The sequence below is a fragment of the Hibiscus syriacus genome, unplaced genomic scaffold (genome assembly GCF_006381635.1).
Source record: "Hibiscus syriacus cultivar Baekdansim isolate YM2019G1 unplaced genomic scaffold, ASM638163v2 tig00000340_pilon, whole genome shotgun sequence".
NCBI lineage: Eukaryota > Viridiplantae > Streptophyta > Magnoliopsida > Malvales > Malvaceae > Hibiscus > Hibiscus syriacus.
The window spans coordinates 11988734-12015156 of record NW_024061783.1 but is presented as its reverse complement, the minus strand read 5'-3'; the positions used below and the strand labels follow the sequence as shown (position 1 = coordinate 12015156).

Here is a 26423-nt window from a genome sequence, read left to right as displayed (position 1 = left end):
GTGCTGGCAGCGACGATAGAAGAGCCTTCAAAATCTGTCCTTTGACATTCGTCGGTGACCTCCCTCATAGATAACCCTTTCCCGAAAGAAAGAGTCAAATAGCAGGAGGAAAAGAGTACCTCATTTTTATTAATATACCAGAAGTACATAAGACTTAACAATTACACCAAACAGAATTACATAAGACTTAAAAACTGCAGCAAAAAGAAAAACCTACGAAATCGAAAAGATAATACTTTCTTGTATTTTATTCATCACATTATGGGTATATATAGAAGTATGAAGGTACCATAATATGTAAAGTAATATCCTGCATTAATTATGTAATATCATACATTAAATACAATATATATCAACCCTAATATTAAAGTCACTTTTTCAGAATGAGCGAGAAAGGAAGAGAGAGAAATAGAGAGCTTGTGACAGGTCGTTCATCTTCCGATAAGGAATGGACTGTTTTCGTAGACAATCTTAGTAAGAGAGTTACTAGAAGAGAGTTAAGAGAGATCTTTGATATTTATGGTCGTGTTTTAAGGGTTTATATTCCAAGTGTTATGGTGAAACCAAATTATAAGTCATCAACTTCTGCCTTTGTGCAATATGTGAAGGAGGAAGGTTGTAGAAGAGCGATTCAGAATGTCAATGGCACACTGATAGATGGGAAGAGAGTCTCAGTGGGGGCTGCAAAGTATAGGAAGGAAAGGAGAAGAGTAACTGATGACAAAAGGTTCCAGGTGGAAGTAAAAAAGCAAGTGAGAGGGGAGGAAGGTAGGCAGCAGGTGGTTTTGGAGAAGCCGAATAGTACGAGGGACGGAAGAATATATAAGGAGGTGGTGAATGTGGAGGATAAAGCGGAGCATGATAGGGCGGGAAGTTATGAAAGATTGTATAAGGAAGCGGTTGTCTCTGTTGATGGGTAGAGGGAAGTTCCAGCGAGCAAAGAGATTCGGGAGGCTATCTTAGGTGAGGTTACTGGGAGGAGGAATTTGTGGGAGATGTATATTCCCCCGGATGATTACAATTGGGTGAAAAGATCTTTGACTGGGATTATCAAACCCCATTTAGATTTGGAGATAGTGGTGAAGGGGCTGGCTGGTGAGGGGATTAAGGTCAAGGGTGTCAAATGGGGTTACACTTGGAACTCATGTATCTTAATTTTTAGTTCGGTGGAAGATTTTGAGGAGGCATGGTCGAGCAGGCGAGAGGAACTGTTCTTTTGGTTCGACTGGCTTGATCCGGTTATGAATGTTGATGGTGTTCCGATGGCATTTTGTTCGGTTGACTTAGTTGGAATCCCTTTACTTTGTTGGAATGTCCTCTTTCTGGAAAAGCTTGTATCAAGGTGGGGGAAGCTGGTGTGTTTTCACGAGTTGACGGTCAGTAGAAAGGATATGGCGGTGGCACGAGTTTTATTGAGGGTGGCCAGTCCTTTTGATATTCAGGAAACTGTTACATTGGGTGCGTATGGGAGATCATTTAAGGTTAAAATTAGTGTGGGATCGGTTAGTATGAAACAGGAGAGTTTTTCTGCAAAAAACTCTATGGTGGTCGGCGATGGCGAGTTCAGAGATGAAGCATCATCAGAGGAGGAAGATGATCAGAACTCAGGCGGGGTAGGCGGTCTAGAATTGCCAGTTGTGGAGTCTAGGGACACAGTAGACAGGAGGCTGGTAGGAGAAGTTGGTACTTCAAAGGCAGGGGGCAAAGAGTTGGTAAGGGTGGATGTTTTAATTATGGCAGGCGGCAAAGGGAGACAACTTTTAATGTCGCAAGAAAAAGAAGGTCAACATAGTGGTGCAAAGGTGTCAGACTTTCCAAGGAAAAATTTGAATTTAGAGGGGGATTACCGAGGGCTTGGGTTAAGGAATGACTTTTTTAATGAATGTGATAAAGCCCAGTCAGAGGACTTCAGTGAGCCCAACTCAAATAATTCTAGAATTTCTATTTCTGGGCCAGCTATGAACTTAAATAAATTGGGCTATGGTAAACTTAAAGAGTCTTGGGTGGAGGCAGTAGGAGAGCAGCAGCAATCTGTTTTGTTTGAACCTAATTTGCAGAATTTGGTTACTGTTTCATTTGATCACAACACAATTTCGATAAGTGATGGGGACAAGGTAGGACTTCAGTCTCAGCCAAGTGGTATTCTAAAGGAGTCAAATAAAGATATGTTAGAGGAGATAGAAGTTCTGGTCAAGGAAGTCAGCAGTGCGGAGGAAGCAATGGTGGCTAGGGAAGCAAGGACAGCTCCCACGGGCAATAACCAGGGGTCAGGGTACAACAAAGAGTTTTTTGTAAATGGTTTAAAAAGTTAGAGTCCATTAGATCATTTATCTAGGAGTATGCACATTAGAAATGCATCGATTGGAAGGTGGAGTTGTGGTGCTATATCTAGAGTATATAGAAGATCTAGAGAAAGAAAGGTGTGGTTTAACCCGAGCCGAGAGGAGGGGGCAGTGCAATCTTTGGAGTTGATGGATCTTAACAGGAATATCAGTAAGCCTATCTCAAGTAACCAATCTTTCCCCACTATTTTGGAGGGAAGACCCACAGAGGTTGAGGTGGAAGGTGGTACCAGGTACAAGTTAGTAGTTAATAACTTACAGCAGGCTCGGAGTGTAGAAGAGGTTGGTACAGGGAGTAGGTGTTATCCAGTGGCAAGGAAGGAGTATAGAAGAAGGAGAAGGCTCTTGACTAGGGAAGCTTTGGATGTGGCTGGTATTCCTACTGTGTCTTCTTCTAATTTCTCGATATTCTTGGAGGAGGCTTTGACTACATGGGAAGTTAGTAAAATTCTAGGGATTTCATTCAAAAGAGGGGAAGAAGACATTTTTGGAAAAAATTATTAATCTGGAGAAAGGTTTGAGAGGGGCTTCCTGATTTCGTGGGTGTAGCTTGGGTTTGCTTTGGGTTTCTCATTTATGTTGATGCCAAAGTTTATTATTTTGTCTTGGAACGTTAGGGGGTTGGGCAAAAAAGAAAAACAGAGTGTTGTACAAAAATTAGTTTTTGAGAAAAAACCATCGTTTCTTTTCTTACAAGAAACTAAATTTGAGTCTTTACCAAGTTCTTTTCTTAGGATAAGTAGGTTGAATAGATTACAAGGGCTAGCTGTGTCTCCAGCAGGAGGGTTGTTAAGTTGTTGGGATGATAACTTTTTTGAGTTAGAAGATCAGTTTATCCACAGGAGGTTTATTGTTGTTTTCGGGAGGCTCATCTCTAACCAAGTTAGATGTGGTTTCATTAATGTTTATGCTCCATCTATGGAAGAAGAAAAGGCTAGTTTTTTTGAAGAACTGGGTCTGTTTTTAAACAGGCACAATATTCCTCTTTGTGTGGGAGGGGATTTCAATGCATATTTATCAGAAGATGAGAAGGAAGGTCGTTTACAGAACAGAAATTCCATGGATATCTTCAGGTTTTTTATTCAGCAATCGGGGCTAATCGATTTGCCTTTAATTGGGGGGAATTTTACTTGGAGCAGCAATCGGGATTTTCCCACTGTTGTTAGGCTTGACAGATTTCTGGTGAATGTTAGTTTCTCTGCAGCTTTTTTAGGCATCACCCAATCGTTACTGCCTAAATCTATCTATGATCATAATGCAATTATTTTGGAGTGGGGGGAAGATAATTGGGGCAAGAGGCCTTTTAGGCTGTTTAGCTATGTTATGTCTGAAGATGGGTTTGAGGAGGTGATTACAGACTCCATTAAGGAGTTCAAGAAGGTCAAGAAAAGTGTTGGTATTTTGAGTATTCTTAGGAATACAAAGGGCGCAATCAAGAGTTGGTCGGGGAATAGGAATCAGTTCCCTCGTGATGATATCACTGCTTTAGAAGACAAGATTCACCAGCTGGAAATTTTGATTCATCAAAACCAAATTCCAAATGTCAATGATTGTTTAGCAGATTTGAGGTCTTACAGAACCGAACTTTGGAGACTCTACAGGATTGAGGAACGAATCTGGTTCCAAAACTCAAGAGAGAAGTGGGTTAAAGATGGAGACCGTAATTCTAGATATTTTCACACATGTGCCATCATTAGAAGGAGGTTAAATTCTCTAAACGCTATTAAAGTTGATGGTGTTATTATCAAAGATCCTTCTCTTATTAAGATTTCTATCAAAGAGCATTTCTTCAAAGCCTTTAATTGTCGTTCAACTTTGGAAGTGGAGGATATTCAGTTGAATTTTTCTAGAATTTCTTTGGAGCAGTCTCTTTTGTTAGAAAAGGAGTTTACGGAAGTGGAGATTTGGGATACCATTAACTCGTGTGATAGCAACAAAGCGCCTGGGCCAGATGGGTTGAACTTGGGTTTTTTCAAAAAAAATTAGCCCACCTTGAAAAGTGATATTCTGAATTTTTTCCACAATTTTTTCTTGGGAAAAAATTGGGAACACGGCATTAATCATTCTTTCATTACTCTCATTCCAAAGGGTTCTAATGGGGGGTTGGATGACTTCAGACCTATTAGCCTAGTAGGAGGGATGTATAAAATTTTGTCCAAGTGCCTTTCGAGAAGATTGAGAGGCTGCATGAATGATATTATTAGTGATTCTCAGTATGCTTTCATTCCTGGTAGAAAAATTCTGGATTGTTCTTTTATTGCAAATGAAGGCATTGACTTCTGGAGGAAGAAAGGTTTGAAGGGCTGTGTGTTTAAGGTGGATTTCAAGAAGGCTTATGACACCGTTAATTGGGATATTCTCTTCAAAGTTATGTCTAAGATGGGGTTTGGTTCAAAATGGTGCGGCTGGATTCGTAAATGTGTTACTACAGCTTCGGTGTCTGTTTTAGTTAATGGTGTCCCTACGGATGAATTTGCTATGGCTAGAGGTCTTAGGCAGGGTTGTCCCCTTTGCTGTTTAATGTTGTTGGAGAGCTCTTAAATTAATTGCTGAGGGTTTGTTTTCTGGTCTGGTGGTTGGCAAAGATGAGGCTTTTCTGAATTTATCTCATCTGCAATTCGCAGATGATCTTATAATTTTTTGTAATGCTTCGAAGACAGATTCTTAATGTTAAGAGGGTTCTTCGGGTTTTCAAAGTAATGTCAGGTCTTAGACTTAATCTCACTAAGAGCAAATTATTTGGTATTAATATCAGTGAGGATGAGTTAACGCAGTGGGCAAATGGTGTTGGGTGTTTAGTTGGGCACTTCCCTTCGGATTATCTGGGATTGCCGCTTGGTGCTAGGAGGAATTCTATTCTTTTCTGGGATCCGATCGTCCAGAAATTTTATAAAAAGTTAGCCGGATGGAAGGCTAAGACTTTGTCTTTGGCAGGGAGAGTGGTTTTATTGAAGTCTGTCTTGTGCTCCCTACCCAGCTATTTCATGTCCTTGTTCAAAATTCCTTCCTCGGTAGTTACAAAACTAAATTCCATCATGGCCAGTTTTATATGGGGAGGAGGGGCAGAGGTTAATAAAATTCACTGGATTAATTGGTCTACAGTATGCTCTGCTAAAAATGTTGGTGGTCTTGGCGTTTTGGATCTTAATCTTATGAATAGAGCCCTACTAGGTAAATGGTCGTGGAGGTTTGCAAATGATAGGGAGTCGGTGTGGAAGAAGGTAATCTGCAGTAAGTATAATCTGGACATTGGATCCCTGTTTTTCAATGATAATCTCCCTTCTCATTCTTCTTGGATCTGGAAATCAGTAGTTCATAATCATTTCAATGAGGATCAGTTTGGAGCCAGGTTTCGAAATCAGTTCAAAGTTCGAGTGGGGAATGGTGAGAGAATCAGTTTCTAGTTTGATAGTTGGGCGCTTGACTTCCCTTTAAAAGATGTTTTCCCGAGACTGTTTGTCCTCTCTTTAAATAGGGATGGGAAACTTAATGAGTATGGAGAGTTTCGATCATCTATTTGGTCTTGGCATGTTCAATTGAGAAGAAATTTGAGTGACTGGGAGCTGAGTCAGTTTATCGATTTATTGGCTATAATTCACAACATAACTCTTTCTTCTGAGTTGTCTGATGGGTTGGTTTGGAGAGGGAACGGAGAAGGAATTTATTCTGTTAAATCCAGTGTGAAGTCTTGTTGTCCTGTTTCGACATCAGACCCTTTTTGGATGAATAACATTTGGATGGGTTTGGTGCCTCCTAGAGTGGTGGTCTTCTTGTGGAAGGTGGTGCACAACAAACTGCCTGTTAAACAAGAACTTCTAAGGAGAGGAGTCTCCTCTATTGTTGATGTTGCTTGTCCCTTTTGTAAAAAGGAGGCCGAATCTTCTTCTCATTTATTTTTCACTTGTGTTGTGGCATGGACTCTTTGGAACAAGTTTTTGAAATTTTGGGGAGTGTGTTCGGCTTTGCAGGACAATGCTAAAAGTTTTATGGTTGCTTGGAAAGATATGGTGTTAGATTCTAAAATCTGGTCCTTCATTCCGGGAGTGGTTATATAGACCATTTGGAAAAGTAGAAATGACATTGTGTTTGATGGGGGAAGGGTAGATCAGACTGATCTGTTCTTTATGGCAAGGTGCAGATTGGCTAATTGGTTTTTAGCAAAATTTAATGATGTTTCTATTATGAAGGACTCTCTCATTTCTGATCCTACTCTTGGGGACTATTGCTTCTCTTTAAGGTCTTCGATCATCAAAACTGTGTCTTGGTCTCCTCCTCCAAAGGGTTTTATAAAACTGAATGTGGATGCAGCAGTGAGTGGTGATTGGAGGAAAAGTGGTGTTGGTGGCATTCTTAGATTGGAGGATGGCTCGGTGAAGGGCTCTTTCCTAGAGGCTGCTGGTCCAGGTCCTCCGCTGTTGGTGGAGATTTTGGCAATTAAGAAGGGCTTATCTTTCTTTGCCTCTTTTCTTCCGAGGGTTCAGGATCGTTTAATTGTTGAATCTGATAGTAAACTAGCAGTGGAGTGGGTCAAGAACTATGATCGATGTCCTATTGTCTACAGAGTTTTAGTGAGAGATATTGGTCTTTTGTTAAGAGATTTAAATGGTATTATTAGATGGGTTCCTAGATCAGCTAATGTTGAGGCTGACAGTTTAGCTAAGGCCGGTATCAGTTAGTTCTCAGTTTCTCTAGATTCTATTAGCCTTTGGGTTTATTATTGTAAGGGAGAGTTTTGTTGTTAAACATTATGTAACTTTTGATTATTTATGGTTATTAAGGCACTCTTTTCCTCCTTCCGCTGACTAAGGAGCATTTTCTATTCCATTAATCATGAAAGGGGTTTTTAACGAGGCCTAACTTCTTATCAAAAAAAAATATCAACCCTAATATTTAGCCTATAATTCTGTAACAGTTCCTTTTCAGATTGATGAATTGTAAGGTATTGCCTTTCAAATGAATTTTTGTTTGACATATATAGGTACCAGGGGAGCGTATGGTGGGTTCTTTTGCTTTAGATGATTTGAAAGAATATATGCCTGTACACCTACAGTCTACTTCTGAGGTATGTCTTTCTGTTACTAGCTTTCCCTTAAGCAGGATTTGACATTAAGCGTCTGAATAGATCTACAAACTTTATATCTGCTCGGAATTCGTAAAGAATAGTAGTAGAATAATGCATCTGGTATTCTGTAAGGATTGAGACCTCCTGCAGTAATTTGTCTAATAGGGTCAATTTGTAGCATAAAATTTTTAAGTTAATAATATAACAATTTTCTAGTTTCATGCTATATTTGATGAATATAGCAGCATTAGGTACTTGGTTTGAAGATAAACATATTTTATGATATATTATTGTACTCTTTTGAGCCCTTATTTGAAAGGAAATATTTTCTGTCCATTATTTTTTTCTGTATCAGCATTGTAGACTTGTATGGCTGTGTTAGTCTTTTAGCACCAACTTGACCGAAAACTAATAATTTTCAATCATTGAAGAAATAGATAATTACATTCGTTTTATAAATATGTAAGCAAAATAATCTATTGATTATTGCTTAAAAGAATAATTAAAATTACTTAACCTAATTGCATTAAAATATTTAAATTTTAAGAAAGGTGAAGGATAAGGGAAGGAGAAAATGAAGAAATGAGGAGAAAGAAAGAAGGGCAAAAAAAGATCCATTCGTTTTCTATTGTCCTTTTGGTCTTCCGTTATTTTCCTTGTGACTATGTCTTGATGAATGAATCTGCTATTTGCTCCAGAAAACCTTATTTGTTCCGGGTTCTTGGAAATTATAACACATTATTGTTCTCTAGGAACGTGAATGAATATGAGATGACTTGTTATACTTCAGTGTGGTATATAATGCACCGTTCGTGATTCTTGTGGTACTTTTATAAATATTCATTTTGAAATACATTTTTTTAAGTATAAATAATAAGCTATTCAAGGTTATTATTTTCCCTCTACTTCTGAATCCTGATTTACATTAAAAATTTATCTAATGCAAACTCTGTCTACAGAAGCCAGAAAGGATGTTGCTTTTATCTGTACAAGCTGAGGGTGCAACAAAGGTGCTTCTATCATGGTTAGGTGCATTGAGCTGGACATTTTCACTTTTGTTTAGCTTAACAACTGAGTTTCATGTTTCAGGTTCTCACAATTATTGATTCAACTTATCATGTTCTAAAGGACATGACAGATCAAAGTAGCACCAGGTTCCAAGAAAAACAAAATCGAGAGAAACAAGGGAAATCTGTTGAATATAAGGAGAAGTTTTCACTAACCATTCCTTGCATTGGTATTTCTTTGGTTAATTCTTATCCGCAGGTTAGTAAATACAAATTAGTAGATTTTGTTCAGATATAAAAACGATACTTCAAAATTTATTAAAATTTCTCTTTATTTTGCAGGAATTACTTTTTGCCTCTGCAAAAAATATAAAAATTGATCTCTTTCAGAGCCTGGAGCACCAAAAGCTTTCTTGTCATATATCTTCACTTCAAATAGATAATCAATTGCATAACACCCCTTATCCTGTCATCTTTTCCTTTAATAGTGAATACAAAAGTAATCCAGTTGGCCAGATAAAGGATGATGTCCCAAAATTTAATGCTGAAAGGGGACTACTGGTTTCTTCCGACTCTTCTTTTGAACCTGTGTTTTACCTAGCTGTGGCAAAGTGGAGGAAGAAAGACATTTCATTGGTTTCATTTGAATATATAAGCTTAAGGTGTCGTTTTAAAAGCAAATGCATCTAAATCATTGTTTGATTTGTGGTAATGTAACTGCTTATTTTAGTATATATATTTGCTTGCAGAATGGCAGATTTTTGTCTTGAGCTTGAGCAGGAACTGATATTGAGCTTGCTTTACTTCTACAAAGCTGTCTCTCCAGGTTTTCAGAATCAAGTCTTGCAATTTTCTGACCCTACCTTCAATGTGGGTTTTATGCATGGTCAAACATCTGAGCATGTGAAAGTAAGGGAACAGCTACATGGTATTGATACTCCTGTGGTCAGTAAAATTGATGAAACTGGTGGATTGCCTTTAATAGTTCCAATCGGGGCTCCTTGGCAGCCAATTCACCGTTTGGCCAGAAGACAGAGGAAGATTTATGTGGAATCATTTGATTTGGCTCCTATAAAGTTTACTCTTAGGTATAATACTTTGACTCTAGTGGAATCACTCTCTTTTAATTCAGCTCAAGCTCTTGTTTTATTACCTATAAACTAAACTAACCAATGAGGTTTGATTTGGACAGCTTTTCTAGTTCTCCCTGGATGCTTAGAAGTGGGGTTCTTACATCCGGAGAATCTGTTATCCATGTGAGTGCTCTATTATCTAAACCACTTCTATTTCCAAGATTGTATTTGATTGTTAGTACTAATTATTACTTCTATAAGTGGACTTAGTTGGACTAGAAGCCTCTTTTTGAGTTCAGTTGCAAGCTCCTCGTAATTAACTCAGTTATCAAGAGAAGCAAGCATCTACTTTTGCTCGATAAATTTCTTAATGAAAGATGCTAGAAACAAATTTTGAGTTATGTGTGTGTGTGATGATCTCTTTCTCTTGTCCTTTCTCCAATTTTAATGGAGTAGTGTTTTGCTAGTTTATTTATTGGTTTGGGTTATGTTGGGCTTCTCTAATTACCTCATCCTCGACAAAATCCATAAACTGCAAATGGAAAATGATGATAAATGAGACAAATAAGTGGGGTGGGAGTGGAGGATAACAATCTTCATTCCATTTTTTTTTCTTTTGATTTTAGCCATGATTCTAAACATGCATATCTTCCAAAGTCTGCCACTAAAAGGACATTCCTTGAATCAGAAATGTGTTTCGCTAGTGTAATTAACGTCTTTTGACTTCCTACTTTTCTTTGCTTCATAGAAATTCCATTGTTTTAGTTTTACTTTTGAAATCCCCTTGGAATCTCTCTCCTACTCCAAATTTCTAATTTTGTTGGTAAAATGAATCATTGCAGAGAGGTCTGATGGCTCTTGCTGATGTAGAGGGAGCACGAATTCATCTCAAGGAGTTGTCAATCATGCATCAAATGGCGAGTTGGGAATCTATTCAGGAGATCCTGATTAGGCACTACACTCGGCAATTCCTCCATGAGATGTACAAGGTAAATATTAGCTCCTGTTGATTGAAATCATTGAACCCTTTGGGTTGGTGCTACCGGCCTTCCAAGGGGATGGAAATATTGGAGACTGGTATTTTAGCTCTTTCAATATGTAGTTATTTGATATCTGAATTTTGGTTGAGAATTTATGCTTATTTTCCCGAGTGTTCTAAATTATTTTTTTTTTATAAGAATTGAAGGACTCGTTAAAAGTTCTCTCACAACTCAAATTAGATATCAATAAATTAGAACACAGGAATTTTCATGGAAATTCCTGAGTGTTCTAATTTGAGTTGTGAGAGAACTTTTTGAATTAATTTGTGAATTTCAGAGAGCTTAGCGAGTGTTTTTGAATTTTTGAGAATTTCCAATTGATTTTGAATTTGTTTTAGAGGAGACAAAGTCAGGTAAAATAGAATTTTTAATGTTTGGTTGAAAAAGTTCTCAGATCCAAGACCACAGATCTTGTCTGCTTTGCTGCCAGATTGATGCAGATCAGGGATTCTGGAACACTCAATAGTCTAAAAATTTCAATATCATGAATTTAGATATCTAATAATTGAAAATCCTAAATTAAAATATCAATAATCATTACTTAAATTCCAAGTTTTAGTGAAACCTATATATGACTTCACATACCTACGTTTAAAAGCCCATCGAAATAAAACCACCCAAAAATTAAGGAAGGTCCAATAGAATTACTAAATAAACAAAGCCACATGGTAAATGTCCTCCATCAATGGGCTTACCTGCAGGCCTCAGATCAAATTTCAACTCCCCATTTGTACTGCAACTTGAATCTAGAATCTCTATCAGATCCCCATACTTATCACTCGAGTAAGCCCGGGCGACTATGATTGATGGCTTTTAATTTGGGGATATGTCATCTTATGTCTGATGTTTATTCTCTTCCGTTCCTTAGAACTCCATTTCTCCTGATTTCAAAAGTTATGCTTTGTTCTCTAGTTCGCTTAGAATATATTTGAAACAAATTAGTGCTTCTGCATTCTACAGCTTGCCATGTTTGAATTAAATCATTGCTATTGTTATAGAGTTCATTTGAAATGCTGCTCACACTGTTGCCTCAGATATGATTCATCAGCTTCTTGAAACTAAACAGTCTCTCTCGGGCACCTACTTGTTTAATCTGCAGGTGTTTGGCTCTGCTGGAGTTATCGGTAATCCCATGGGATTTGCCAGGACTCTAGGTGTAGGAATTAGAGATTTCTTAGCAGTTCCTGCAAAGAGTTTTTTGAAGGTAATTAAATTCTGCATTCTTTGTTAACTTTTAACTCTGCCTCAATGGCTGACTGAATATGATGTCTTTTAGAGCCCCACTGGACTTATCACAGGCATGGCTCAAGGTACTACTAGTCTTCTGAGCAATACGGTCTGCGCACTAAGTGACGCTGCTACTCAATTCAGTAAAGCTGCACACAAGGTATCTCTAGGTGCACTATATTCTAAATAATTAAAATTTATTACTTAATTTTTCTATTTCTTAATGTTATTATCTATGAGAAACTAGAATAATTCAGTTAAATATCATTGAATGACAATGAAAAGGTTCTGCTTGCAGGGTATTGTTGCGTTTACATTTGATGATCAGGCTGTTGCAAGAATGAAAAAGCAATTGAAGGGGGAAGCTTCACACAGTAAAGGCATAATAAATGAAGTTTTTGAGGTATAATAAACACATGTTTGTACGTATGTTTTTGTTCTTTCTATACGGGTGGTAAATTTGCACCGCAACCAGCAAACCCAATGCAAAGAAATAAAGTTGCTGGTTAAGAGCTGTCTTTTATGTGGAGCCTGTCTGGATCAAGATTATCAGAAAGTGAATACTTTCTTTCTTTCTTTCTTTTTTATTCATTCCTTATGGTTATATATACAAGTATAAAGATCCTATAATAGGTAATATCCTACTTCAATTAAGATATATTTATTCTAATATTTTACCTACATATCTGTAACACTCCCCCTCAAGTTGGACCATAGATAGTGGTCATGCCCAGCTTGTTACATAGATAATCAATTCGAACCTGCTAAGAGGCTATGTGAAAATATCTCCTAGTTATCCCGTTTTCACATAGCCAGTAGAAATCAAACCTTGTTTTCGCAAATGAAATGACAATCAACTTTATAATGTTTTGTTTATTCATGGAGGACTGAAATAGAAGCTATGCGAAGTGCAACTTGATTATCACATCATAGCTTTGTTTGTTGGTAATACAACCTTAATTCCAACTTCATTGAGTAGCTCATATACCTATACGACTCAACACAAATTTGGCCATAGCTTCGTATTCAGCTTCCGGACTTGATTCTGACTCTGAGGCCAAATTTTGTTTCTTACTCTTCTTTGAAATCAAGTTTCCTCCAACGGAATCACAATATCCTGAAGTGAATCTCTATCTTCCTTAAATCTTGCTCAATCTGAACCTGAAGAACATTTGATCCTAGAATGACCATGATTCTCATATAGAATTCCGGGAGCCCTTTTCAAGTAATGCAGAACATGTTCTACTGCCTTTGAGGAGAGCCTCTAAAACCTGCCCTTTGAAAAAAGGCAATAGCCCCCTGTTTTTGACAACGAAACTGCCCAAAATTTTACCGACTAAAATTGATTTCCTACCGAAAATCCCTAAAATTGATTTAGGACATCTGATACCATGTATAGTATCTGTAAGGGAATACTTTCTTGTGTGTTTTATTCATAAACCTTGTGGGTATATATACAAGTATAAAGATCCTATAATAGGTTAGGTAACGTCCTACATTAATTACAATATATCTATCCTAATATTTTGCCTACATACATGTAACACTTTACAAGGTAGAATCTTATTTTACTGTTGATTTCAGGGACTTACCGGCCTCCTCCAATCACCAATTAAAGAAGCAGAGAAACACGGCCTTCCTGGCATCTTCTCAGGTACCCCACTGGCAGTGAGTTGACTGCATGTCTTTACGAACCATAGTGCTTCCGTTATCAGCAAGACATGCATGGGCATCTGAAATATCTTATTTTCCATCTTCTGTACAGGGATAGCTTTGGGAGTAACAGGACTAGTGGGAAGACCGGCTGCTAGTATACTTGAGGTTACTGGAAAAACTGCACAGAGTATTAGAAACAGAAGCAGATTATATCATATGGGTTCGCAACATTGTAGAGTTCGTTTTCCAAGGCCTCTAAGCAGGGAACTTCCTTTGAGGCCGTACTTTTGGGAAGAAGCTGTTGGAATATCGGTGCTTAAGGAAGCTGATGATGGCAAGCTCAAGGACGAGATCTATGTTGTGTCCAAAGCACTCAAGAAACCTGGTAAATATGTCATCATGACAGAGAGACTTGTGTTGGTTGTTAAGTGCCCTAATCTGGTGGACTTGGGGAAACCTGAATTCCGAGGGGTTGCAGTAAATCAAGAGTGGGTGATAGAAACAGAAATTAGCCTGCATAGTGTAATCCACGCTGATGCTGATGATGGGGTGGTGCATATTGTTGGAAGCAGTTCAGATGCCTTGTTGAGACAAAATCAGCAGATGTCAAGGAAGGGTAGTGGTGGTGGGACGAGGATGCGGTGGAATAATCCATCAACTCCCCTTCCACTCTTTCAGACAAACTTGGAACTAGCATCAGAAGAAGACACAAAACACTTTTTACGGGTTTTGCTTTCTACAATTGAACAGGGGAAAGAGCAAGGGGGAAGTGAATATCTATTGCAGAGAAGTAATATCAGGTAGATTTCCATTATGTTATCCTGCCTTTTTCATCCCAGCAAAAAGAGAGAGAGAAAACAGAACGGTGTTATTCTCAAATCATCCCCCAGAAGCCTCGTCCACCTCCTTAAATTCCCTCTCCTTCACAGAACACCAGCACAAGTATTACTAAAAGTAGTAAATTTTATAATACAAAGAACATTATAATAATTGTAATATATTAATGTATTTTTTAAAATCCGATCTTAAACTTTTTATTCTAAGTTTAGAAAAGGTATATAAATTTATTAAGTAAAGTGATAGTAAAAAATTATTTAAAATCTTAGTTAAGTGAAATTAGTTGACATTGGGACTAGATTTTCACTAAACCAATTGAATTGCAAAATAAAATTTTATGAGATCTGATTAAAAAATATTATTGTTTTTTGAGGTCTTGGTTATCATTAATGATTATGAAAAATTATGTATATATATTACCTTATAATCACCTCATACTAATAAAAATATCTTTCATGCATAAACTATAGTTAATTCTCTTAAATACATTTTTTTGTTTATTTTTTATTTTTAAAATTATAAATAATTATATATATATATATATATATATATATATATATATTTGATAATTAGTTATATATATTTAAGTACACAATTACAAAAGATGTCAACTAAATGACTATTTTTATATCAAACATGAAAACAGTATAAAGTTAAAACGATTCGTTCAATATCTCAAGTAATAATTGAAATTATCTGACTTTTTGACCACATCCTTTCACTTATGCGATTGAGATACTGTAAAATGATTGTTTGTGATATTTTATAAATCTAAAGATGAAGATGCAAGTCAATAAAATGGTCCTTTGAGACTGTTAATTAAACATTATATTAATGAGATGTAAAAGAATTTTCATATGCACTATATTATTATAATATTATATATTTTAAGTACAGTACAAACTGTCAACTAAATGACTATTTTTATATCAAACATGAAAACAGTATAAAGTTAAAACGATTCGTTCAATATCTCAAGTAATAATTGAAATTATCTGACTTTTTGACCACATCCTTTCACTTATGCGATTGAGATATTTATGGGTTTACTTGTGAATACTTATGAAATACAAGGTCAAATACGACTGTAAAATGATTGTTTGTGATATTTTATAAATCTAAAGATGAAGATGCAAGTCAATAAAATGGTCCTTTGAGACTGTTAATTAAACATTATATTAATGAGATGTAAAAGAATTTTCATATGCACTGCATTAAATTTCATTCATGATACAACTTTAAAGAAACCTTAGATTTGACCATTTTGAACTATCAATTATCCAACTTAATTAAAAAAAAATAGTTTTGAGAACCATGTTATCTGAATGGTAAAATAAAAGGTTGTTTTTCTTGGGTTATGGGTTCGAGTAGTTGCTTCTGCAAGGTGTGTATGCGTTGTCAGTAGATTAAGAAAATTCTAAACAAATATTACCTTGTAATTACCTCAGATTATTCAAAAAAAAAAAAAGTCTTGAATTCCCAAATGAATAGATTCATTAATGCCCATGCAATGAATGTACTCATCTAAGCAAGAATCATTAGTCTTGAATTACCAAAACGACTAGTTGTAGTCTATCAAACGAAGTTCATTTTTTTTCCTAGTTCATATTCAATCATTGTTCTTAATTTAAGTTAAGCCTAGCTGGAAAAATACTAGATTAACACTTTTTTTATAAGAAAGGGAGGCCTTGTTAAAACCCTCTTTATAACCGTTAAAGAACCCTAGGGTAACTCGACGGGAGGAAAAGAGTGTCTCATAATTTTATTATTGTCAAACAAACCATTACATTATAACTAGTATATAATAAACAAAACCATCATAACAAAATAATCTATAGAAACCTAAAACCAAAAAATCACCCAATTCCTATCTTAGTTAATTCATCCGCTTTACAATTCACAATTCTACTAACATGTTTAACAACAACACTCCTATCTTTTACCAATGCACTAATTTCCTTGACTAGCGAACTGAAAATCATAGGAGAAGAACTCGACCACTTGATCCAATCCACAGCTTTATTACTATCACTCTCCACCATTAATCTGCCCCTCGAACTCCAACTAGACTTGAAGAATAATAACCCTGCTTTAATAGCCGCCAGAATTGGAGGGCCTCCCCAACACTCTCAGAAAAAGATCCCAACACAGCCCCGTCTTCATCCCTCAAAATATCACCTATTCCCCCTTTACACCAAGACTTCTCCACAGCTCCATCAACATTAAACTTGAAAAAAAAAACCGTGATGTACCTCAAGGAATTTGAATTAAATAGTATTTAAGTCATTTAACTTGGAACTAGGTTCACACTCAATTGCTACACAGAATAAAACCTTAGTAGAAGGAATTTGTATCGAGTTAAATAACTTAAATACTATTTAATTAAATACAGAGGACAATAACAATTACATGAGTAATGCAGATACAAAAAGCATGATGTACCTCAAGGCTGCAGTTTTACCATTGAAACGGAATCAGGCTCATGACCGTGCACCCTCAACCGGTAAATGCAGGTATGTGAAGTGCTTCCATGGTTGGAAGAGAAATCTAGCCTAACTGTGTCAACAATGCCAACACCAGCCGCATCCAATACATCAAAGGTCTGAGCGGCACTCTTCTCAAGGTCGTACATGAATTCTACCAAAAGAAACATCTTATTGGTGTCAACTGGTAAATCAAGATCACGACCTTGCATCCAGCCAGAGACACGACAGTCCTTGGGTGCACTGGATCTATCATATGCCACACTCTGTTCACAATGCAAGAATAACATACTTAGCACTTAAAAAATGTTGATAGGTAGCTGAAACAGGAGCAGTCTCCTAAGTTCTAAATCGACCCTACATTTATTTTCTATGTTACACTGGTTCTTCATTTTTCTCAAAGTACACGTGTTTAACATTTGTATCGAACACATATCTGAACACAAACCATGTGAGTGTTGGATCAGATATGTGTCAGACTTGAGTATACTCAACTTTTTGTAAGTTCTTTCCATGTAATTGGAGGGTTCTCGGTGGGTCATATTCCTTTGTCTATGTCCTAATATGTGTTATAGATAGGTACTCCAAACAAGTTAGACCATTGATGAGAAGAGAAAAGAACTTCGTAGAAGCATTCCCCTAGGTCATGTTACTCGGACTTCGGTATGAGTGTAGGATACAAATAAATGTCTGATATGAGTATGCTCTTTTTCAGGGTTCGCAGACGGTCATATCCCCCCTACGTATATTCAAATGTGGCATACACATCTACTTCAAACAAAATAGCGGCAGCTACATAGCCCCTAAGTCTACCCCTTAATTATTTTCAAGTACGTGCTATCAATTATTTTTCAAAAGTGCTTTGAACCTAATGATGGTTTAGCTGCAAAAACAAATGGATGCACCAACCTAATCGAAGCAATTAAATCATTTTTAAAAATTGTAAGTGTTTTTGCTCTTGGATTTTGAGTTTGTAGTGCATTTGAGTGAGTTTTAAGTACAAAATTGCTGTAGACTCAATCTTGCTTCCATTATAGTAGAAATTTGTCTTTCCCGATGGATACAGGCTTAAACCAAAACAATGTAAATCCTACTGTTCTTGTTTTTATTTCTTTTCATATTATGTCTTGCTATGTATTTCACTTTTTATGAATTTATTTTGTTCTCATATTAGATTGTTCTTCTTGTTGCTTCAACATTTCAACATGTTTATATCCTATTAAATTAGGATTTTGAACACAAAAAGGCTGCACTATATTTTTAGGGATTTCTAAGCAACTATTATAATATTCTGCTTAAAGGATCGCTCTCTTCTCAAAGCAACAGATCGGCGATATCTTAAGCTGCTAACGTCTGGTGAAAACTAAATATTTGATACTGAGGAAAACCCACCCTAGCAATCCATTTTTTTACAAATACAAGTAGCTCTTGCCCTATTGACATAATGCAGTGCCAGAAATCTCGATATCTTCACTCACTACTTCCAAAAGTGTGCCTCCGCTAAAAGCAAATATAAATGGAAAAACCTATTCACATTTAACACATACTCTTCACTCAAACCTCAGCATTTGTATTATCAAGCAACAGTTTATTTTCCAGAAACCACCATGTGGCGGAGAGGAAAATCAGAACAGCTATGAATTTATTTAAAAAAAAACATAATTGAATTAGGGATAAGAAAAGGGTTTTGGGAGCAACCAGCTTTATTAAAACTGTCTTGATGATTATAAAAACTCCCCCTAATAGCCCTCTAGTATTGTATTTGTAATAAAACCCTCACTCACAGTCATATTTACTCCCTAGTAGAATAGTTATACTAGAACACTTACAAAAGGTCCTATGCTAAATTGCTAATCAGATAACTATTAAATAATAATAATAATATTAACACAAAAGATAGACTTAAAAAAACTAACCATAATAACTGATAATAAAAGACCAATCCTACCAATCAAAATTTAAATAATTAAATTAAATCTGTATTTGTTTTATACAGATTTAGGATCATTAGATGAATAAATATAGATGGATGAGATTAACAATAAGAAATGAGAAGATATTCACTGGAAAAAAATAATGAGTTAATCTCAATCATCTATTTTCGCTCATCCAACGTCTTAAATTTGTGTAAAACTAAATGCGTTTTACATTGTGCAAGTGGATCCTAACCCACATATATATATGTGGCTAAATTATACATTTAGTATCTAAATTATTATTTTTGTTTCATTTTAGCATCTAAATTTTTTTTCAAAATCATACCTAACATTTACTTTTTATTTTGTTTTGGTACCTCATCATTAAAAACTTAACAGAACTATTGTGTGTGGTACTTTTTTATGGTTAAATTACATCATTCATCACTCAACTATCTTCTCACTCCTTTTTGGTCATTGAAGTTTAAATTTATTTAATTTAATTACTTAACTTTCAAATTACTCCTAATTTAATCACTCTAACCTTTAAATTTTTTTTATTTTAATTGTATATTAAAAAAATAATGTCACAAAAATTATTAATAAAACAAATTATAGTGATTAAAATAGGAGTTTGAAAGTTGGGTAGTTAAATTGAAACATTTTAAACTTTAGTGAGCAAAATAGGAGTGATATGATAATTGAGTGATAAATGATGTAATTTACCCATAAAAGAATAACACGTACAATAGTTCCATTAAGTTTTTAACGACGGGTACCAAAATGAAACTTAAACTAAACATTAGATATGTTTTGAAAAAAAAATAAAGTTTAAGTATCAAAAACAAAACAAAAATAATAGTTTAGGTACAAAACATGTAATTTATCCTATATACCCAATTAGTCCGAGAAAGCCAATTAGTAGTAGCTAGGGATGGACATGGGTCGGGTCAGATTTTCGATCAACCCGACCCAACCTAAAAATTATATATCCTCCACCCAAACTCGATCCGACTTTTTGAGATAAACTCCAAACCTGGACCGAAATAATATATTTAATAAAAATATTATTTTTATTCAATAAAAATAGAGATTTAATTGAAAAAATAATATATACAGAGACATTATTGTAATTATTCTTAAATATAAATATAAAATTATATGTTTTTCTCGGATTGAATATTTTTCACTCTAAATACAAACTTGGCCCGACCCGAACACAACCTCTAAAAAATTTGACCCAGTCCGATCCAAGCCCGAATTTTTTTAAAAAATAAAACCCGATCGGGTTGGGTCTGAACCGGTTGGACCCATGTCCCGTGCTCATCCCTAGTAGTAGCATCAATTGAAATTGAAGACTTAGCCACTAATCCATCAGGAGACAATGTGATAGTGAACCCAAATTAGCAAAGAGATGCCCATTGAAAGTCCAAGGGGTTGAATAATTGAATTCCATATTGACCCAATGGAATTACGGTTCCATGAATCTGTGTTGATTATGGGAATGAATTAGCTATATGGAAGTAGCAGAAAATTCTCATTGGGACTCATCAACCACAACTAAATGTATAATCCGGATCGGTCTGAATAAGTTAAGACAAAGTCTTAGAGATTAAAAAGACAAAAAAAAAAAACAAAAACAAAAATCAATTGCATGTTAGCTGTAACTTTTGCAATGAAAGCCTACAAATTTGTTGGGAAAGAGTGTGAAGCATTCTTAACCTATATTATTGATTTCCAAACATCCGATTCGAAATTAATCAATTCTTAACTTATATTATTGATTACAAGATAGTATATGTTTTGATTATTTCTTAATCATTGTTAACACATACATCTTATAGACACAACTGTTTGAATCCAAAACCTTTAGGTAGAACAACACTCCCTTGTATAATTAATTTTGACGTTAGGAAATATCCTAACGTATCCTAACGTTAGGGATCAATTTAAAATGAGGGTCATACTCTGAGGACATGTGATGCAATTAACTCATCCTAAATCCTATATATTTTTATAATTAATTTAAGTAAAAGAAATTAATTTCATTATTAAACTCAAAATTAGATCGGAATGGCTTAAATTAAAATTCATTTTGTTCGAATCCAGTAAGGAATAGTACAAGTATAATAGGAAAAAATGAATAGTAAATTGATATATTTGTTTGCAACATGCCAAAAACGAGCATATGTATATAGGATGCTGCAACATCCTCCACCTTAACCTCTCTTTAACGTCTTTTATCAATTCTCGATATACCTATTTTTGTTTTATGTATATGCGTGTGTATATATATACACATATATGTTAAGCATCAAAGATTGTGAGTTACATTTGCAGACAAAGTAAAGGGATAGAAAGAGATAGAAGCCATGGAAGTTGCATTGCTGGTGCTGAAGATGAGTGGAACAAGCTTGTTGATAGGGTTCATTGCATTGCTGATTCAGGTGTTTGATTCAATGATTTTGAAGCCAAAAAGGCTTCGTGCCAAGCTCCGAAAGCAAGGAATCAAGGGTCCCCCTCCTACGTTTCTGCTTGGAAATACACTTGACATAAAGAGGACACAGTCTAAGGCCGCCCAACAAGGTGAACAGCAACAGATAACCCACAACAGTTCGTCCACGGTGTTCCCTTTCTTCCAACAATGGAGAGAACAATATGGTAATTTCACTTCATTTTTTACTTTAGGCATAATGTCAAAATTAGCCCCCACGTTTATCAAAATAATTATTTTTCTTTCTATTCTAATCTTTTAGCATTTTGACCCCAACATTTCATTTTAGGGCAAAAAACCCCCCTAATATTTGACAGAATAATCACTTTATCCTTTATCCTTCTAGGGCATTTTAGCCCTCGACGTTCCTTTTAAGTTAAAAAAAGACTCAAATTTTGGAGCTTTAATTGTGTTTTAACTAATGATTTTCATTTAAAGAAATAAGGGTCAAAATGACCATTTTAATAAACGCGAGGGGCTATTTTTAGCATTATGCCTTTACTTTAACCAAAACCTTTTTGTTTTTTTTTTTTTTCAATCTATGCTTTTACACTTGAAATATTTGAATCTAATATATATCATGCGAGTAATGTAAATGTAATATCATAGCTGTATTGGAATTCAAAAATAGGCCCCTATGGAAAGGATAGTATAATCTATTACTTTGAATAATTAATTTAATATTATATTAATAAATTATAAAAAAAATTATTTTTGTCAAACATATTATTTTTATTGTTTTTTAAGAAAACAAATTAAATACGATTAAGAGAAAATAAATAAATAATTAAATATGTGTACGATATGGAGTTTGATTTTTAATAAAAAATAAAAAATGGAGAATATTGTATTATTTTAGTGTTAGATTGAGATCGAAGAAGATTGAAAATTAAAGAATATTTAATAAATCGAATAATGAGATTTAGAAAAGAAAGAAAATATGGTTAGATTTGATTTGAAATTAAATAAATTAATAAGAGAGATCAAGAAATGAGTAGAAAATTGAGAATTTTATAGAATTGAAAAAAAAAAGACTCACTTATAAAGATAAAAAATGGGCCCATGAGCAATATAAACGTGCTCCCCTATAGCCTACTTTGTACAATATACCCATATTGATTAGGTAATTGCTTTGGTGAAGCTTTATATAATATTTTTAAGATTATATTAATAGACAAATTCAATTTTAAGATAGTAGACTATCATGATATAATAATTTGAACTTTTTTATTAGTTATTTATTTTATTAATAATGTTAATCATGAAATTTTATTTGCATTCACCTTCTTAAAATTTGTGTTATTAATATATGTGTTTCTACGCTTAAAATTTTTTTAGATCCGTCATTAGATACCGTAATAAATTTTCCTTTTGCAGGTCCCACATTTTTGTTTTCGCTTGGAAACATACAGATTTTACACATAATAGATGCTGATTTGGTCAAGGAAATAATTACATGCACATCAATGGACCTGGGAAATCCTACCTATCAACAAAAGGAACGAGGTCCTCTTCTTGGCAAAGGCATTCTAACTTCAAATGGTGAGTTATGGGCACATCAAAGGAAAATCATTGCCCCTGAATTATACATGGATAAGGTTAAGGTATGTTCATTTAACCTTCAACTGTACATTATATGAAAATATATCTGCAACTTCGGTTTGGTATGCCGAAGCACAGATATTCGTGGTCTCGGACATGCTTTCGGTGAATGGTTCTGACATGTCTTAACATTATGTTCTTCCATATATTGTAGGGTATGACACACTTGATGGCGGACTGTTCAGTGATGGTCGTGAACTGGTGGAAGAGCAAAGTCGGCAGCGAGGGCGGAGCAGCGGACATAAAGGTCGACGATTGTTTACGAAGGTTCACAAGGGAAGTTATCTCGAGGGCTTGTTTCGGAAGCAATTATGCCAAAGGAGAAGAGATCTTCTTCAAAATTAGAGCTCTACAAGAAGCCATGTCCAAAAAGGTTTTATCCAATGGCTTCCCTGGATTGAGGTTCGCTTGGTTCCGTTTCGATTTAACTTTCCATTTCGTCGTTGAATACGAAACCGATGAATTTGTTATCTTTCAGGTATCTTCCGACGGAGAGCAATAGGGAAATATGGAGGTTGGAGAAAGAAGTTCGAGCATTAATCTTGAAAGCCGTAAATGAAACCAAGGAAGAAACATCGAAGGGAGATCTATTGCAAATGATTCTAAAAGGTGCGAAGAGCAGTGATTTAGGCCCCGATGCGACTGATAACTTCATCGTTGACAACTGCAAGAACATATATTTTGCTGGCTATGAAACAACTGCCATTACAGCTGCTTGGACCTTGTTGCTTCTAGCGTTGAACCCTGATTGGCAAGAAAAGGTTCGTGCCGAGGTTCTTCAGATTTGTGGGGGCAAAGTACCGGATGCTGATATGATTCGTCGCATGAAGATAGTAAGTACAACCAATAACTATCCAGACATGAATACGAGGATACATCTTTTAAAATACATCAAAAAGTTCAGAGTTGACACACCCTCAAATTATGATCCTTATTTTAAATCGGTCTATAAATTTTTAAATATTTCAAATTCATCCTTAAACTTTGACTAGTATTCTAAAATAGTCCTCAAACTTTTGAACATTTCAGTTTCATCCCCAAACTATGACCTTTATTCTAAATTGGTCCCAAAACTTTTTGACCATTCCAATTTCATCCCAAACTATACATATATACTAATCACATCCCTTGTTAATAAAACTGTTAGGCCAAATTAAATAAGTATATGTTAGGGAAAAAAATTAGGTTAAACTATGGTTGAAACTAACTATATATTTGGATGAATTTGAGGATGGAATTAGAAGATTTAAAATTTTGGAGACCAATTTAGAATGATGGACATAGTTTGGGGATGAAATTGGACTGTTCAAAAGCTTAGGGACTAATTTAAAATAAGTCATAGTTTGGGGGATGAAATTGAAATATCCAAAAGTTTAAGAATTATTTAAAATAAAAATAATAGTTTAAGGATATTTGGTGCAATTAACTCAAAAGTTAAAAAAATTGTAATACAAACATTTGACATTCACATCTAAACCGGAAAACATAGTTTATCAGGTCAGGATCATGTACTTATGATATGAATAAGTTTATGTAAACTTAATTTGACTAAAAAATTAAACCATTTTACTTGCATACCATCTGACCCAAGGTTTAAGAGAGTTTTATTTGATCCAAAACCGACTCGATGTTTAGGTCAACATCCGTCCTATATCTGATATATATATATATATAGTACGGGTGTTGAACATATATATATATATATATATATATATATATATATATTCATTTTCATTATGTAAAATAAGTATCTAATTGAAAAATATTAAAATAGAAAGGGATATTATTACAATTATCTCTAAATATATAAGAGATAATTATAACATTATGTCGGGTCGAATAGGATCATATTTTTTCATCCTAAATCCGAACTCAATCTAACTTGGCACAATCCTTAAAAATCTAAACTGATTCGAATAGGACCCGTATTTTTAAAATAAAAATTGACCCAGTCAAATTAGGTCAGATCGAAATTCGTCGGGTCCTGATGAAATGTCCGTCCCTGATAATTTTGCTCATGTAGGGCAATGGAAAAAAAGATTTCCCCATATAAGGCCCCACTATATTATTTTCTGAATGAAGGTCATTGTTACCGTGTTAAGGGGAAGACGACTTAAACATCTAGTGACTTCAATTCTTTGGTGGAAAACGTATACATTGCTATGCATCTTCAGCTTTCCCAAACAATATGCATGGAAATGCATAGCAAAGAAAAAAATTGATCGACGATGAGGAAGACGTATTGTGATCCATGTGTCTTCTTCGAAAAAGTTGAAGTCTTATAATATTCTTGATGTCTTCCCCTTAACACTGTAGCAATGATCTTAGTTTAAAAAAATAATACCGGAAGAACCTTATCTTATATAGGAAAATCTTTTTTCTCTTTGCCCCACATGAGAAAATTTGCCGTTCATCCCTATTTACGAGACAATAATATCTCTTCACGTGTAATGAAATTAACTATTTGGTGAATGGATGACAGCTGACAATGGTGATCAACGAGACACTAAGGCTATACCCTCCGGGAGCTATAATATCAAGGGAAGCCCTAGAGGATATGAAATTTGGAGGGCTCCATGTGCCCAAAGGAGTGAACCTTTGGTTAATGCCGGTTACCCTACACCAAGACCCTCAAATATGGGGACCCGATGCAGACAAATTCAATCCCCAAAGGTTTGTCAATGGAGTTAGTGGCGCCTGCAATTCACCTCATGTCTATTTGCCTTTTGGGTTCGGTCCCCATACATGTTTGGGGCAGCATTTTGCCTTGGCTGAACTCAAGCTTCTTGTTTCCCTTGCTTTGTCAAACTTCACCTTTTCTCCCTCCCCAAACTATAGGCATTACCCTTCTTTGAGTTTGATTATTGAACCTAAATATGGAGTAAATCTCATTGTTAAGAGGCTTTGAAATAATCATCACGAACACGGATGGACCAAAAGGCAGTAATCAGGGTTGTCTACGTAAAAATTTTAAATTATTATATATTTAATTTTTTTTTGTATTTTTTATTGATAATTATTAGTCCGTCCCTAGTAGTAAGTGATCTAATAATTTATTTCATATTTTCATGTTGGTGTGCAATAATTTACAATTTGTAAAATAAAAATATATCCCATTCCTTTCAAAATTAAATGGGTATATTTCTTTTGTCGGGATGTTTCAAATTTACTATATATTTCTCTTTGGAGCTGTCGGAATCGTCTTTCGGGTGGGCCTGGAGTTGGACTTCGACTTGAATGGAATGGTTAGAGTCTCCACCGATCATTTATTTTAAGAATAAAAATGGGTTGATCGGACACCTTAATTTCTTACATGATCTGCATCTTACTAAAGATATGTCGGATTCGAGAGTCGGTTACAGTCAAATAAAGGTTAGCACCCTTGAACTGCCCTTTCGGTACTGATTAATTTCCAGTTGTCTTTAATTAAGAAAATTGAAAGTTAAATTAAAAGTAAAATTTGATCCAAATTACTTACCTCTGATCGGTTTAGACGAATACCCTTAAAAATATAAAAATATTAGATTGATAAAGTGATGTATTGAATCCAAAAGAAAGAATAAAGGTTAAATAATGACGTTAAAAAATATGTACATGCTGAGGGATTAACAAAAATAAAATAAAGCACTCTTATTAAAACACATAACAAATGAAAATTAATGTAAGGAACAAAGTTTAAAAAAA

At 35.0% G+C, this 26423-nt stretch overlaps 2 protein-coding genes across 2 annotated transcripts in view; both read left to right on the top strand.

Annotated features, from left to right (window-relative positions):
* Window positions 1-14252, top strand: part of LOC120204420 — an 83917-nt gene extending 69665 nt beyond the window's left edge. The window contains 12 exon segments of the mRNA XM_039204517.1: window positions 7321-7404; window positions 8364-8414; window positions 8494-8670; window positions 8754-9073; window positions 9161-9499; window positions 9604-9667; window positions 10327-10473; window positions 11624-11728; window positions 11801-11911; window positions 12050-12154; window positions 13336-13405; window positions 13517-14252. Of these exon segments, the coding sequence (XP_039060448.1) occupies window positions 7321-7404; window positions 8364-8414; window positions 8494-8670; window positions 8754-9073; window positions 9161-9499; window positions 9604-9667; window positions 10327-10473; window positions 11624-11728; window positions 11801-11911; window positions 12050-12154; window positions 13336-13405; window positions 13517-14211 (2268 nt within the window). The 3' untranslated portion in view covers window positions 14212-14252.
* Window positions 14253-20991: 6739 nt separating this feature from the next.
* LOC120204429 (cytochrome P450 714C2-like) lies at window positions 20992-25653 on the top strand. Its single transcript, XM_039204526.1, has 5 exons — window positions 20992-21304; window positions 22515-22741; window positions 22894-23141; window positions 23218-23572; window positions 25222-25653. Exons 1-5 carry the CDS (start codon window positions 21016-21018, stop codon window positions 25645-25647), a joined length of 1545 nt encoding a protein of 514 aa, XP_039060457.1. The 5' UTR covers window positions 20992-21015; the 3' UTR covers window positions 25648-25653.
* Window positions 25654-26423: the final 770 nt, after the last annotated feature.

Coding starts and splice junctions, on each gene's coding strand:
- LOC120204429 (XM_039204526.1), top strand. CDS start 21,016: ATGGAAGTTGCATTGCTGGTGCTGAAGATGAGTGGAACAAGCTTGTTG. Junction 22,742..22,893: donor TATACATGGATAAGGTTAAG/GTATGTTCATTT, acceptor CATATATTGTAG/GGTATGACACACTTGATGGC. Junction 23,573..25,221: donor TGATTCGTCGCATGAAGATA/GTAAGTACAACC, acceptor AATGGATGACAG/CTGACAATGGTGATCAACGA.